General features: G+C 46.0%; 1 protein-coding gene across 2 annotated transcripts in view; it reads left to right on the top strand.

Annotated features, from left to right (window-relative positions):
- The window catches only part of TDRD12 (tudor domain containing 12), an 83,168-nt gene extending 67,377 nt beyond the window's left edge, over nucleotides 1-15,791 (top strand). Inside the window, exons 23-32 of one of the 2 annotated variants that reach the window (XM_060083822.1) lie at nucleotides 3,115-3,302; nucleotides 4,048-4,258; nucleotides 5,459-5,551; nucleotides 7,589-7,761; nucleotides 13,413-13,522; nucleotides 14,607-14,667; nucleotides 14,756-14,869; nucleotides 14,956-15,109; nucleotides 15,194-15,268; nucleotides 15,714-15,791. In XM_060083822.1, coding sequence (XP_059939805.1) covers nucleotides 3,115-3,302; nucleotides 4,048-4,258; nucleotides 5,459-5,551; nucleotides 7,589-7,761; nucleotides 13,413-13,522; nucleotides 14,607-14,667; nucleotides 14,756-14,869; nucleotides 14,956-15,109; nucleotides 15,194-15,268; nucleotides 15,714-15,719 — 1,185 coding nt within the window. In that variant the 3' untranslated portion in view covers nucleotides 15,720-15,791. Of the gene's footprint in view, nucleotides 1-3,114; nucleotides 3,303-4,047; nucleotides 4,259-5,458; nucleotides 5,552-7,588; nucleotides 7,762-13,412; nucleotides 13,523-14,606; nucleotides 14,668-14,755; nucleotides 14,870-14,955; nucleotides 15,110-15,193; nucleotides 15,269-15,713 lie in introns of those variants that run through there. The other variant, XM_060083823.1, reaches the window with a different exon arrangement.
- The last annotated feature ends 237 nt before the right edge of the window (nucleotides 15,792-16,028 follow it).

The raw sequence follows: 16,028 nt of genomic DNA, 5'->3' as shown, positions 1-16,028 counted from the left end.
TATTTAGAATCCTGGTGGGATTTTGATTGGCATTGCATTGAGTCTGATACTGAACCAACCTTGGGTCCACTTGCCTGTGTGCATGGTAAAGCCACTCTACTGACACCAGGTCATAGCGAAGGAAGTGCAGCGTCCACTGTAAGGTGCCAATACAAGGAGAACGAGTGGCTCATGCTTTAAAAACCCCCAACTCCCCAGTGGGTTTCAGGAAAGCATTTTTTTTTTTTTTTTTTTAGGAAAGCATTTTTAAGGCCAGGTGAGCGATGGGGAGTGACAGGGCAGGTGATCAGCTCCTGCACAATTCTCTGATTGGTTGATGGTGAGATAACAGAGTGGTGTCACCGGGATTAACATTATCAATCCTTAGGCCCCAGTAGGCCTGGGGGCTATGTGCTCATTGGTCATCAAGCAGTTAACATCTTCTGTTTGGTGAGGGGTTTTCACATCTGTAAAACAACTCAGGTAACATGTACAGATACAATTACCTGGGTACTTCAGAGAGAAGCTAAAGCAGAGGATATGGGGGAGGGGTCTGCCGTGGGAAGGCCCCACAGGGTCCTACTCGGTTTCAAGTCTATAGATTAATACAGGAAGAATTGACATCTTAGCAGTACTGAGTCTTCTTCATCCGTTAACGTGGTACATCACTCCGTTTGTCTAGGTCATCTTTAATTTTCTAAGCAGTGTGTTACAATTTTCAGTAGATGGATCTTTTACTTTTTGTGTTAAACTTGTCCCTAGTATTTCATGTTTTTGGATGTCATTGTTATTCTCCCTTAAACTTCATTTTCTAATTGTTTTAGAAATGTGATTGATTTCTGTACCTTACCTTGTGTCCTGCAACCATAACAAACTGAATTACTGGCGAGAGGGGAATCGAAACAGGTAGGGAGGTGTGTGGCCAGAAGGGACCCTCCCATGTGCCCAGGACTGAGGGGTTTCCCACCACCCAGGATGTTCGGTGCTGGAACCAGGAAGAGTGGGTCACCTGTCTGGAGGCCTCACGCTCTCCCCCTCCTGTCAGGAGAGTCCAGTCCACAAGCTGCTTTTTGCCACCTCCGTTCTGCCAGCTCAGTGTGTCGTGGGTGTGCTGATGCCGTGTGGAGGGGACGGCCACAGACTGATGCCTGCTCGGGCCTGGACTTTGTTCATCAGTGTTTGCTGAACACAGAGCCTTCTAACTTAGGAAATGTGGGGGAAAAGGAACTCTCCCCTTATTCCTGTCATCCTAAAACAGTCACCATTGGCATCTTAGTATATTTTCTCTGTTACTTTTCTTTGTGCATCTTTCAAAAAATATACTTGCAGTTGGAGTGTATGTTATATCCTGCCAAGCTCTCATAACATTGTCGTGAGAGTTTTTCCCATCCCCTGCACCTCCTGTCCACTGACTCCTGTCACCCAGTGGGCTTCTGTCTGGGATGCCAGGTTGTTGGGGCCCCTAAACCATAGGGGAGAAGACTCCCTGGGAGAGGCCATCTGCCAGGCTAGAAGGAACACTGAATTCCCTGCCCGAGATGAGGGCCGGCTTGACAGAGCACCGGGGTTTCACTGAGGCAGATTCTCCACAGGCTGGAGGATGGCTGGGTTGGGAACCATGATAGACATGCTACTTGTCCTCTCCCGGCTCACCTTCCAGTGGGGATGGTCAGCAGTGAGTAAGATGGTGACGGTGCTGCAGAGAGGATGAAGTGCAGTGAAGTTCTGCAGTGTGTGCTGGGGGACACGGGGCCCTTTGGACATTAGAGGCAGGGAGGGGCCCTCTGAAGAGGGGTCAGCTGCCCTGAGGGCCAAATGATAAGAAGCATCCAGCCATGAGACTATCTAGGGAAGAATATTCCAGGCAGAGGAAGCAGCAAGTGCAAAGGCCCTGAGGTAGGAGTTACGTGGAATGTTCGTGGAGTAGGACAAGGCTTATGGCGAGTGTGAAGGGTGCAGGCAATGAAGCTGGTGGGGGGGCGAGCACAGAGGAGAGCCACAGGCTGTCAGCCCTGTGAGATCCAGCACCTTGTGGTCACAAGGGGTGACCTCTCCCCTGCCTGCCTTGCCTCCCAGATGGCACTGCCCTCTCTGCCACCCCAACAAATAACCACTGCTCACTCCTGCCATCTGCTCACTCCTCCTGCTCTGTAGCCAGGGCTCCCTGCCCTAATGCATACTGTTTGCCCCCCGTCTGGAACACCTCCTCCGTACTCTTGCATACCTGTGCACGCCGACACCCCAACACATGCCAATAACCCCGCGTATGCTTGCCTGCGAAGAGTTGTCTTCTTGACCACACACCAGCTGTGGCACATCTGTCCACCCATGGTTGCTTAGGGTCCCTGTAGGACATGCTTCCTCTCTGTGTTCCTTGTGTCTCATACACAGCAGGCTCTTAATAAAATACTTCAGAAAGGGCTCAAGAGACAAGGAGGCTATTTTTTTAAGGATTTTTATAAAGTGCAGTTAAAAAGTAAACAAAGGAACACTTACTAATAATAAAGCTTTAAACTAATATTTACCCAAACCCCTTCCATTAGATTTAAAGTGAAACTGTAATTATTTGTGTGTATGCTAAGGTTTTTATTTTGTTTTTTGGTCAGTTTCCTAGTTTATTTTTAAATCTCTGTTGTGTGCTTTGGGCTCTTAGGTCAGGTGCTGACTTCTGCAGATACCTCTTTGCTTCAGAGTGAGGTTTTTGTTTTTTGTTTTTTTTTAAAATTAATTAATTAATTTTATTTATTTTTTTTGGCTGTGTTGGGTCTTTGTTTCTGTGCGAGGGCTTTCTCTAGTTGCAGCGAGCGGGAGCCACTCTTCATCGCGATGCACGGACCTCTCACTATCACGGCATCTCTTGTTGCGGAGCACAGGCTCCAGACGCGCAGGCTCAGTAGTTGTGGCTCATTGGCCTAGTTGCTCCACGGGATGTGGGAGCCTCCAGGGCTCGAACCCGTGTCCCCTGCATTGGCAGGCAGATTCTCAACCACTGCGCCACCAGGGAAGCCCTGGTTTTTTTTTTTTTTGAAGGGATTTTATTTTATTTTTTTAACATCTTTATTGAAGTACAATTGCTTTACAATGGTGTGTTAGAGTGAGTTTGTTTTCTGGATATGTTTACTGTTTATGTTTCAGATAATACCCTTTTATATTTTGAATGCAACAAATTACTTTGGTCGTATAGTTGATAAACATGTGGATCTTTATGCAACTCTTACTGCTGAAATGAAAGAGTATTTTGAAGATTCCAGTAATAAAACAACTGTTGAAAAGGTGGAGAAATTTGGATTATATGGATTTGCAGAAAAAGTAGTTTTTCACAGGTAAAATGTCTCTTTATTTCATCTCTAAAAGTTGGGACGCATAAGGTAACTTTAAGTGGTGTTGAATCCCTGTTTTCATCTCTGTCCATATGACCGGTGTACACATACTGAGCCTGGCTTCCTCCCAGCAGGGTGGTGGTGGGGTCGTGTCCACCCTAGTCCGGCTCAGCTGTACTCTCGAGGCTCATCTGCCCTGGGGCTGCTGAGCACAGAGCGTGGATGACAGTGTGACATTTATATATGGACAGTCATCGACTCACTTAATTCTTACAAAATTCCCATAAAGTGGGCACAGTTCCCATTTTACAGATAAGCAGACTGAGCCCTGGTGAGGTTATGTAAGTTAGCTAGGTCAGCCCAAGAAGTGGCACTGTCAGCGTTCCATCCTGCCTCGTGTGCCTGTTTGCACCCATGGCCCTCAAATGCCCCACCCGTCCCCGCTTGGTGATAGCCCAGATTGAGAACCTTGGAACCTTTAATTTGCTATGTTAATTTTTCTTGTGTTGTCAGTTAAAGGAATTTCCTTTATTCAAAGTACTACACTATTTTTTATACATAGGTATACTTTAATTAAATACATCATGGCTACATGCTCCTGCTGACTCCAGTTATTTTATTTCTGGTATGGAGTAAAGCCATGCAGTTTAGGGAACTTTTGTGTGGTTTGCTTCTAACGAGGAAGCCGAGGCGACGATTATTTCCCTTTGGGTCTCTGTGTTAGACTGAGGCCACTGTTGTCCTGTAGGGTTCAGGTGTTGGAGATGAGCCAGAAGGAGGACACGTGGGCCCTGGATAATGTCCTCGTGAAGTTCATAGATGAAGGCAGGACCGAGCTCATCACAAGAGACCAGTTGCTTCACCTCCCGGAACGTTTCCACACTCTGCCGCCCCAGGCTGTGGAGTTTATCGTTTGTAGAGTGAAACCTGCAGACAATGAAATTGAATGGAATCCAAAGGTGAGTTATTTTGGCTTTTTATATTTTGTTGACTTTCAGAATATATTTAACCCAGAATAGACACAGAATTGAGGTGTATTTGAATTTGGAGTATTGGGTTTGGGTTAACTGCTTCACGTTTCTGGCCAGGAATGCACGTACAGCGCTATGTGTAGACTAGCTCTGAGCCCTCAGAGAGGCCGGGCGTGATTGGCCATTGTCGTCTTTAGTGCTCACACACTTTGGGTGTAAAATACGCACCGTGTTAAAAATAAACTGGCTGTTACTTAAAGAGAATAAACAGTGTACGCACTCAGAAAAGTGGATACCCCTGTCACGGGGGCACATAGGTGACGGACACTCTCCAGAGGGGCCAGGTCATTCCACTGAGCTTGGGAAGAAGATGGGCAAGGAAAGAGAGAGCGAGTCCAGAAGAGCTTCCAAAGGAGGGGACGTTCCCTCTGGGCCCTTCAGAATGGGTAACGAGGATGTCACCAGGTAGAGCGGGTAAGGCACTGTGAAGGCGAAGAAGCCCCCGCCCCGTACCAAGACATGGCGCACATGCCGTCTCGGGTGGGTGGAGAGGCCCAGCCCTCGGCGCGGCAGGGACATCACCAGAGCAGTACGTCCTGTTCATAACGAGGCTCCTGATTCTTCAAAGGAAGGCTAAATTCCATACAGTCTGATTAACAGGATAGGAAAGAAGCCATTGCAGTTGGCAGAGCAGAAAGTTTGGGTTGTAAACAGTGGAGTTGAATGAGGACAGGCGCAGAGGTGAGTCCCAAGCGCAGGTCTGTGCTGTGGACTCCTCACACTGCGTGGTTCCCAGCGTGGGTGTGTGTCCCCCATCCCCTCTGTCAGCTGTCAACCTGTCTTTAAAGGATGGATGTTTCTTTGGAAGCTCAGTGAGAGAGTGAGGAGAGAGAGTTCTACTGAGGGTGGGGACCAGGGCCCCTCAACACCAGTGTCCCTGCTGCTGAGCAGCCCCGGTGTGTGATCTCGTCCTCTGGAGCAGCTGGAACACCCTGTGCTTGGGACTCACCTTTGCACCTGTCCTTGTTGGTAAAGGGGTGTGATGGCCTCCATAACCTGCCTCATGGGGTGGTCGTGAGGCTCAAAAGAAAGGCATGGAAAAGCTTCTTGCAAAACTATAGAGCACATACAGAATAAAGTATTTTTTTAAAGCTTCAGATAAATTACTTAAGTGTTTGTTTTTTTCAGGTTACTAGGTACATTCATCATAAAATTAATGGGAAACTGCATGATGCAAAAGTGATGTTGGCTTTAGGAAATACGGTTTGGATTGATCCAATGGTAAGTATGCATTTTTCTTGGAAAGAAGCGTGTGTTTGAATTGGGCCCCTGAACTTATCCAAATTATTCTAACCTGTTGCTTGAATAACTATTTGCCTCACATAAACGGAGGCTTATTTGATAAGGGCTCTGTGTCAAGGAGAGCTTTTCCCATGTTATTTGGGTCATGAATGTGGTCATGGGTTTTTTGGTTTAAGGGAAGCTTTTATAGTGTAGCCCAGTGCTCACAGGTTTGTGTGTGTGTGTGTGTATAAATCACACATGCTCACACATACAACAGAGAAACTTCATGAAACTATTGTTAGTACACGCGACAGTCTCTACCATTTATAATTCTTTTCCAAGTGGTGACTGTGCACTGGTAATCCGATTTCACAGTTCTCTGCCCACACAGGTGGGAAGCCCTGGGACAGTAACTGCCCTGCAGAAGCACAGCCGTGTGCTGGTGTAGTTGTAAGTGATCTTAAAGTGGTCAGTAATGTGGAGGATTCCGGTCCTCAGGCTTTCCAAGACAGATTTTATTATGTTCACGGTTCCTACCTCATCCATTCACCAGATATTTATTGAGCACCTGCTGTGTGCTAGGACCTGTATGGGGCACTGGAATTCCATCCATGAGCAGACTCCTACCCTGTGGGGGTGGGTGGGACTGAGCATGAGGCCAGGACATGTGACTCAGGGCCTCAGCCCTGCTCTGCTTGCACCCTGGGAACTCTACTTTTCAATTCAGAGTTTTGCTCTATTAGGCTTAAATCTTAATTATTATGATTATTTATACGATTTAAAGGAATTCAATTCATAAAAACTGTTTTGTTGGAAGTTCTTTTCATAAGAGTGAAAAAGCCTTAACATGGAAAAGAAGAGTTTGGGTATAAGATTTAAGAGTAAGGGGAGAGGGCCTCCCTGGTGGCGCAGTGGTTGAGAGTCCGCCTGCCGATGCAGGGGACACGGGTTCGTGCCCCGATCCCGGAGGATCCCACATGCCGCGGAGCGGCTGGGCCCGCGAGCCATGGCCGCGGAGCCTGTGTGTCCGGAGCCTGTGCTCCGCAACGGGAGAGGCCACAGCAGTGAGAGGCCCGCGTACAGCATTAAAAAAAAAAAAAAAAGAGTAAGGGGAGAATGTGATTTTTAGAAGGGAAGGTAGAGACTACCAGTGCAGGTAAATGACGAGGTCTGGGGGGGTCTTAGTTGATGTCATAATAGTCAATATTGTGGTGGTTTTTCATCAGAGAAAAAATGGAAACTTTATTAAGCAAGGATTTTTTAAACTATAGCTAAGAGAATGAAGCAAAAATAAAAATGAAAACCCACCTGGCAAACATGCTTCCGCAGCTCCAAAGTGTAGCAGTGTTCATGGCACACTGGAGGGGAGACAGACCCCACACCTGCCGCCTTCTCCCTCCAACCCCAGCTCGGTCCCCAGGCTGAGTAGAGAAAGGCTCTTCTGCTATCCCTGGACGGGAGTGCATTCCTGATTCCCACGCTCCCTGGGGAGGCGCCCCAGCCAGCGCCAGCCTGGTCGACTCCGACCCCCATGAAAGTCCTGGGGCCACACCTCCCACCAACAGGAATCAGACAATTGCAGATTTTCATGTTTTACTTAATTTTGTGTAAACTGAAATGGATGAGAATGTTTTGGTTGCAGAAAAAAACAAGTGGAGGAAACTGTCCAGGACGCAGGATTTAGGGCCTTTCTGGGCATCTGAAGACCCTGAGCCTTCTTGTTAGGAGCAGTAAAAGCACAGGAGGGAGAATCGGAAAGATCTAAGAATTGTGCGTGTGGTTACAGCATCACGGATGGGTCTTGTCTGGGATTTTACCTCAGGACTTGACCTTGGCCCCAGTCCCACACCTGATCATATTTCTCCAGTACGGGGCTGGGTTCTGGAAGATTCCAATGAGGAGGCCCTTGTGTTGGCACATGCCCTGGTGCATCAGACATTGCACAGTGAGGTCAGGAGGTCACGGTGAGAGTGTTTGTGATTCATCTAAAGTTCTAAGTGTAATTCTTGCAAACATTTTTTTCTTTCATTCAAGGTGCATGTTACAAAACTTTCAAACTTGAAAACTTCTGTCATTGATTATAATGTTCGAGCTGAAATTTTGTCAATGGGAATGGGCATTGATAACTCAGGACATGTAGAACAACTGAAAAAATTATACAAAGGAGCTAAAATGCCAACTTCTGAAGAAAGCGTAAGCCAGACCCTGTAAGTCGATTTTTGTCTCCTTTTGGAAGAGCTGTTTTGTGGCGGTATAACTCACAAGTGTTACGGACATTTTTTCTGAAAGTAGAATAGTTTAATGAGTCTCTGCGTTCCTATCACTCAGCTTCAATAATTACCAATATTTGGGGAGTCTTATTTTATCCAAACCCCAGCCCACATTTTTGTTTCTGTTTGACTATTATAAAACAAATTCCAAATATATTTCATCTGTATTTCTTACAGAATGAATTTTTGTTAGCTTTGTATTGACAGCACACATACAGAAAAGAACACGTATCGTAAGTGTGGCTTGGTGGATTTTCTGAGCACAGAAGCCAGCCCCAGATCAGAAACAGGGTATGACTCAGAGACACCTCCTGCTCCCCCCGCCAGGACAGCTGCTTTCCAGACACAAAACAGCATGGATGGCTTCTTCCCTGGTTCATACTTTGAATGGAATCATGCAATGTGTCCCTTTCATATCTGGCTTCTTTAACTCATCATTATTTGTGAAATCCATCCATGTTGTGCATGCAGCTGTAGACCTGTAGATTCTCATGGCTGTGTCATATTCCATTGTATGAATATAATTTATTTACCCATTCTGTCGAGGGGAGAAATTTCCAGTTCTGGGCCACTTCAAGTGGCACTTTAAACATTCTCCTACATGTGCTTTGGTGCACTTAAAAATGTATTCCATTTCTTACGAATGGAATGGAATTGTTGAGTCATAATTAGACTACTGCTCAACAGCTTTCCAAATTGGTTGTACCAGTTTTCACATCCACAAGCAAGATATGAGAGGCTATGGAAGTCTCTGAGAACTGGCCACCCCCAGAAAGGAGGATGGACCCAGCATGTGCATCCACTGAAAGGCTCGCATAAAGAGCTCCTTTCGGTCAGGAAGAAATAGCAGACACCTAGTAGAAAGTGGGGCAAAAGATTTGAACAGACACTTCACAATGTCCAATTCATTAATTGTCCAATAATTAATGTACGAAAAGGTGCTCAGACTCATTACTCATCAGGGAAATGTAAATTAAAACCACAATGGAGCAATACCACTTCATAGCCACAAGAAATGAGAGGAAAGGAAATACCAAGTGTTGGCACGGCTGTGGAGCAACAAAAGCCTTTAAAAAACTTGACGGAAGTGCTGTTATCATAGCTAGCAAAATTAACGGTGATTTTTTAATTGCATTTTAAAAAATTGTGTTAAAATATACATAACAGAATTTCTCATTTTTATTGTTTTTTCAAAGTGTGGTAAAAGACACATAAAATCTATCACAGTAACTGTTTGTCTTTGCGGTACGCGGGCCTCTCACTGCTGTGGCCTCTCCCGTGGCGGAGCACAGGCTCCGGAGGCGCAGGCTCAGCGGCCGTGGCTCATGGGCCCAGCCGCTCCGCGGCACGTGGGATCTTCCCGGACCGGGGCACGAACCCGTGTCCCCTGCGTCGGCAGGCGGCCTCCCAACCACTGCGCCCCCAGGGACGCCCGCGGTAACTGCTCTGTAAGCATACAGTTCAGCGGCAGTAAGTACGTTCACACGGTTGTGTCGCCGTCACCACGTTCTCCAGAAGTTTTCATCATCCCAGCGGAAACTCTGTGCCCATTAAACCGTAATGCCCATTCTCCCATTCCCTCGGCCCCTGGGAACCTCCGTCCTACTTTCTGTTTCCACTAATTTACCTGTTCTGGGTACCTCATACAAATGGAATCATACAGTATTTGTCCTTCTGTGTCTGGCTTATTTCACTTAGCATAATGTTTTCAAGGTTCATCCATGTTGTAGCAGGTATCAGAATTTCTGTCCTTTTAAGGCTGAAAAATCCTCCATTGTAGGGATATACTGCATTTTGTTTATCCATTCATCTGTAGTGGATATTTGGCTGTGGTGAATAGTGCTGCTGTGAACACTGGTGTACAAATATCTGTTTAAATTCCTGCTTTCAGCTCTTTTGGAATTTCTGGATCATATGGCAATTCCACGTTTAATTTTTTGAACTGCCAAACTGTTTCCACAACAGCTGTGTGTGATGTTCCCACCAGCAGTGTACAAGGTTCCTCTTTTCTCCACGTCCTCGGCTAGAAATCAGCCTGAAATGAAAGCTTAGGGTCCTCTCAGGACTTTTCTGAGCGTGCGTCTTGCCTCGGCTGCACGTGGCGTTCTCGGTCCCCTTTTGAATGTCCTAATTTCCAGTGAGTCTCCCCCTAGCTTCTCCAGGCCTTCGATGGGTCTGTTGTGTGTCTCCTTGCATCATACCTTGCCTCAGGTGTCCATGGGTCTGTAGTGGCCTTTTCTGAGCAGTGCCCACAGCTTTCCTGCATGTGTTCTGAGTTCCATGAAACAGAGGTGAGCATCTTGCATTATAGTCCCTCAGGTATCCCCCAGACGGCTTAGAATGGACTACACAGTAATTCACACATGAAGTCTGCTCTGCCCTCTCTGGTTTTGGGTGTGGGGTGGTGGGGGAACAGGAAGGTAGTTCAGACAGCTTCTGGTGGTTCTTGCAGTGTGTCTATGGGGAAATGGGAACCTGGAGCTTCCTAATCCGCCATTTTGCTCTGTGTGTGTTTTGGATGCTGGAATATTTTGTTCAGTCTAACTTTGTTTCAGTTGACCTAATTAATAGATAAATACTTTTAACTGAAGTTGCCAATACGTAAAGTTGAAATTTTAAAATTTGTTCATTTATTCAGCAAATATTGATTGATTGTCTACTGGGGTTACAGTAGTGAACAAAACAGATGAAGGGCCCGCTCACATTTCAGTGGAGACAAATGATAAACAGGTTACAGAAATACATAGTGGATAATGTGGTGTCACGTGAGATGGAGCAGATTAACACAGAAGGGAAGACAGGGTAGTTTGGGGTCTGAGACGGTGAGCAAAGACCCAGGAGGTGAGGTCTGACCCAGGCAGATACCGAGGCGTAGACCCGTGTGGGCAGAGGGAAGGCTTGGTTATTCCTTGGTTCCAGGAACAGAAAGGAAGGTGCAGTGACCAGAGCAGCAAACAAGGGGAGAATCTAGGTGTGAAGGTCAGATCTTGTTGGACCCTGTGGCCATTGCAAGGGTGGGCTCCTCGGAGGAAGAGGTGGAACCATGAGAGAGTTTTGAGCAGAGGAATGGCTTAATCAGAACATTCTGGGCTACTGTGTTGAGAACAGACTGGAGCGGGGGACAAAGTGTGTGCCCAGAGTTCAGGACAGGGTGACAGCGGCTCAGACCAGGGTGGTTTTGTGGAGGTGGTGAGAAGCAGCGGGTTTCTGAATGTAACTGTAGTGGGCGTGTGGTCTCAGGGGGCCTGGTCAGCAGCTCCTGGTATTGAGAGCCAGGATGCTGGACAAGGCCCTGAAGGACTGAGCACTGGGACTCTAATGAGAGGTGGCAGGCAGTGGGGACATGGGGGAGGAGCCTGAGAAGCAGCAGCCTGGAGCTGGGGGGGCGGGGAGGGCATCCAAGACAGCAGGTGAGGGAAGGGTTTCACAGATCAGGGAGCCATGAGCTGCCAGGTGCTGCGAGGCCACATGAAATGAGGACTGAGAACTGACCAGTGGATTTTATGCTGTGACCATTGGAGACCTTGAAGGGTTCCTGAATTACTGCTGAGAGTAGGAGAATTTCAAAGAACATGGCAAAGATTAAAATAGTCTTAAGTTTGTAGAGTTTTCTATCTTAATAAAATTGGGTACCTGTGGAATTAGGGTATCTTTTGTTTTCTACACACTTTCAGGAAACAAAAATTGCTCCATATTTACTTTTAAGATACTCTTTTAAAAATGAAGACACTACTACAGTTCAGTAGATTTAATCAAGACAGATTGATCACTTACAGGAAACACAACTACCGTGGAGCCCCAGCTCTGCACGAAGCGCCCTGCTCAGTCCCTCTGCACACGTGATTCTGTGGCTGCACAGGAGTGCTGCGCACCTTGGTGATAATCACAGGTAGAGGGGCGTGCAGAGGCCTCGCAGTCTACGGAGGGAGCCTGCCTCCAAGAAGGGACTCCAGGGCTTCCCTGGTGGCGCAGTGGCTGAGAGTCTGCCTGCCGATGCAGGGGACACGGGTTCGTGCCCCGGTCTGGGAGGATCCCACATGCCGCAGAGCGGCTGGGCCCGTGAGCCATGGCCACTGAGCCTGCACGTCCAGAGCCTGTGCTCTGCAACGGGAGAGGCCACAACAGTGAAAGGCCTGCGTATCGCAAAAAAAAAAAAAAAAAGAAGGGGCTCCATCTGGGGAGCTGTGCTGGTTGTCTGGATCAGAAATGAGGAGAATGGCACCATTCTTACAGCAGACTGGGAAAGAGGACAGAGCCTGGGGACTTGAAGATCTGGAAGCCGTAGGGCTTAGTGGTTGGCAGACCCAGGGGCGTGTGACTGTATAATTCTGCGCCCTCATGACTAAGAGTAGCCAGCTCGGAGAGGAGGACCTACTGAGTGGGTTTGGACATGAGCTTCAGGTTAGTGAAGGTGTAAGCCTAGCGCTCAGGAAAGCGGCTGGGGAGGCTGTGGTTTGCTGGGGTTTGAGGAGAGTCAGAACTTATGTAAGTGTGAGAGGGGGAAGGAACAGGACCCCAGGAGATGAGGGTCGAGGGGAGATCAGAACCATGGTGGAGGAAGAGGGTGGGCAACGGAGCGTCTGGGGCTGCACAGCGGTGAGGAGGACAAGGCCTGGGGAGGGGTCCCTGCCTGGGCGGTTGGAACATGGGACACTGCCCTCCACGCCACAGGCTTCATGGGTGTCAGTCAGTCGTCCCCTTGGAGACACACACGCACACTCCCTAACCACAGGTGTGTGTGTGTGTATCTGTGTGTGTACACATGTGTTTGTATAGGTTTGCTCCTTTTCGCTTGAATTATCTCAAAAAGGATGCACAAAAAATGAATTACATTGTCACCCATGAGGAAGGAAATTGGTGGCTGGGGAACAGAGGTGAGAGTAGATTTTTCACGGTGTGGACCTTTCTATTTATTTTAAAATACTGAACCACATGCATGTGGTTACCTGTTCAAACAACCAAAAGAAAAAAGCACAATTAAAAAGTTTTACAAGAATGAGATAGCCCTCTATATACTGATATGGAATAATCTCCACTTACTAAGTACAATAAAATAAGGGGTAGAAAAGTGAATGTAGTAGGTTCCCATGTGTTTAAACTTGCGTGTGTCTGTTTGTGTGTTTTAGATAGAAAGATACAGATGGCAGTATTTGCCTTTTCGTGCAAAGAATGTTTCTAGCAGTAGATCCAGACTGGTGAGAGGGTGTCTCTGGGAAGCTAAGGCAGGAGAGGAAAGGAGATGGCTTGTGTTGTCCTCTTTGAAGTGGGTAGCAGTGCATACTATCCTCTAAGTGATTTGAAAAGAATGTTATTTCGGTAAGTGAGTGCCTGCCTTTATCGGATGATATGTGTGTGTCGATCAGCTACTCTGCACCCAGTGCCAGGGGCGCAGTAGTGCCCAGAGCTGACTGACCTGCCCGTCCTCTGTAAATGAGCCGTAAGCTCTGTGCGGGTCTGACTCGTGGTAGGAGGTACTTCACAGCTGTGTGTTGCTGGCCTGCCTCCCTCTTCTCGCCGGGAAGCCCCTGTAGGAGCCAGATTTTGCCTGTCTCCTCGTCTCACAGTTAACCTCTGCCTCTTCTACCCAGGATGCCTTCTTCCACAGAAGATGATGCTCGTCTGCAGAGCACACAGCAAGAGGACAAGGGCTCAGAGAGAGCTGCTGACTCCCAGACAAAGTCAGAAAACCCAACACATGGTTGGTCATGTAAAAGACGGTTAACTTAAAATCATTAATGCTTGGAAATTTTCCAGTGTTTAGACTTTCCACTTTTAGATGAATTAGAGAGAACGTGACATAAACTGACATTACCTAACTTTCTATTTTTGACAGTGCGGCTTCCAATTTTTTTGGTAACTTTTTTCTTCTTTGTTATTTGAAGTATAATGCTCATCCAGCAAAAGTGCACAGATCTTAAGTGTACAGCTCATCAGAATTTTTCCTATGTGTATTACCATTACCCACACCCAGATCAAGCTGTTGAACATTTCCAGAACCCCAGTGGTCTCCCTTACGCACCCTCCCTGTCTGTAACCCTGCCCAGTAACCCCTGTTCTGACTTCTGTCACCATCAGTGTTGCTGAATTGGAAGCACGTGGTATACACTCTTGTGTCTTCTTTCACTCAACTTTATGTCTGTGAAATTCATCTAGATGATTGCAAGTAGCAGTGGTACTTTTTTATTGCTGAGCTGTATTCCATGATATGCATGTACTACAGTTTATTTAGCTGTTCACCTGTTACAAGACATTGTTGACTACTGTTAACAAAGCTGCTCATAAACATTTTTGCTCAAGTCTTTGGAAGCTTCAAATGTTTCAGATTGAGAATTTAAATTGCATTGTTTTAGGAAATGTTATGTTCAGCAGTGGTTCCTTGTGTGTACTGGCCACTGTTCTGGAAGTCATCGTTAGTGGGGCCCTAGCAGGTTAAGATAGCAGAGACACTGGAGCATTTGTATCATATGGCCAATAATTATATGTGGTTCCTTTTCAGAGAGTTTACTTTCTCAATTGTTTAATCATAATATTTAACAGGGCAAATATTTGTTTTCTTAGTCTGATATTTGTTTTATTAGTTATCCTAAGTGATCTGCATTTTAATTTTTTTAAATTATTCTTTGCAATTGGATACTTTGGTTACTGTGAAGTTTATACTCTTACAGTCTTAGTGAGTAGTTCCTCAACTAAAAGTTGCATAAAATGCAAAAAAGTACATATATATACATATATTATGGAGTCACGTATCAATAACCTATAGGAAAATTTGACTTTTTGTACAGAAACTTTACCTGAAAACACTGGAGATGCTTCCATTAAAAAAACTACAGGGCCTCTGAAAAGGTATGCTCGTCATTGTTGGGGTCTGCTTTCCTTCCTCGCCGAGCGAATAAACAGAGATGAGTGTATAATCCTCTTCACTTTGTTCTAGCTTCCACCCACAGATAAAATGGTTCCAAAAAGAGGATGTGGTCATATTGAAGATAAGAATAAGGAATGTAAAAGATTATAAATGTGAATACTTTAGAGATAGAGTTGTTTTCAGGTGAGTTTATGGATAGCTTATAAAGTAAAAGAGAAATAATTTCTAACATTTTAAAAGGCTGGCCTCATTTCTTTTTGTAAATCTAGTGCCTGGGTGGGAGAGAAATTTTACTTGGCTGATTTGGAGCTGCAGGCCAACATAATAAAAGATGATTGCAAATGCATAGTGAAAAATGATGAACCAATAATCACTCTTTCAAAAGAGAAAAAGGAGTCTTGGTGTGGCTTACTCAGACAGAGGGTGAGTTGAAATCAGCTGTGCTTGGGCTTAACGCGCTGAGCATGTTTTATTCTCTCACTTAACATAAACTGTTATATTGAACAGAATCCTAACGTGGCTTTTGATTTTGATCACTGGGAAGAATGTGACGAGGATAAGGAGGATAGCCACTTTTCCAGGGTAAGGGGGGCACCCATCCCTTGGAGAGTCGTAGGTCCTAAGCACCATGGGGGTGGACGCAGTCACTCAGCTGACTTCAGGAATGTGGCCTTCGTGGAAATGGGTCTCAATGTAAAGCCCCTAAAGAAATTTAGTTTTCTCCTCGTGGTTGATCTTGGTGCTAAATGTTCTGCTTTGAGGAAGTATCAACTCTTGGTTATAAACACACCTCCTTATAACACTTTTACAAATATTTCTCCTAGGAAAATAATTTATTCATAAGCAGGCAAATTTTACCTGCTTGTTTCTTGCTTAAAATAATGAAAATATAAAATAGGTCACAAAATATAGAGCTAGAACCCAAGGGACTTTTTCTGCAATGACCAAAATAATGGGGGGGGTGAGGGGGGGAGAATTGCTAATTAATCTATAATTAGTAACATATTTTTAATAACATCTCTCTTAGCTGTAAATTCTAAAAACCCCTCCTGCAAAGCGGTAGAGCTGGTTGAGACCAGTGACAAAGCTTCAGATGAAGATGAAAGTGAGTGAATGAGAATGTGAGTTAAATCCTGCAGAGCAGCCAGAGGACTCTGAACAGAGATGGATGTTGCTACGTGACCGAAAGCTGAGAAGACAGGCAGTCACGTTCAGACCTTTTGTCACTTCAAGGATCAAGTATAACTAAGTGCTACCTGGTGGCACTGGGATTAGTAATGGTGAGAAGTTCTTAATTGATTGAAAAATGGGCCGATGATGAGACTCTGGAAGGAAGGTGGAA

Source organism: Mesoplodon densirostris, chromosome 19 (genome assembly GCF_025265405.1).
Source record: "Mesoplodon densirostris isolate mMesDen1 chromosome 19, mMesDen1 primary haplotype, whole genome shotgun sequence".
In the NCBI taxonomy this organism is placed as follows: domain Eukaryota; kingdom Metazoa; phylum Chordata; class Mammalia; order Artiodactyla; family Ziphiidae; genus Mesoplodon; species Mesoplodon densirostris.
This window is presented reverse-complemented; position numbering and strand designations above follow the sequence as displayed.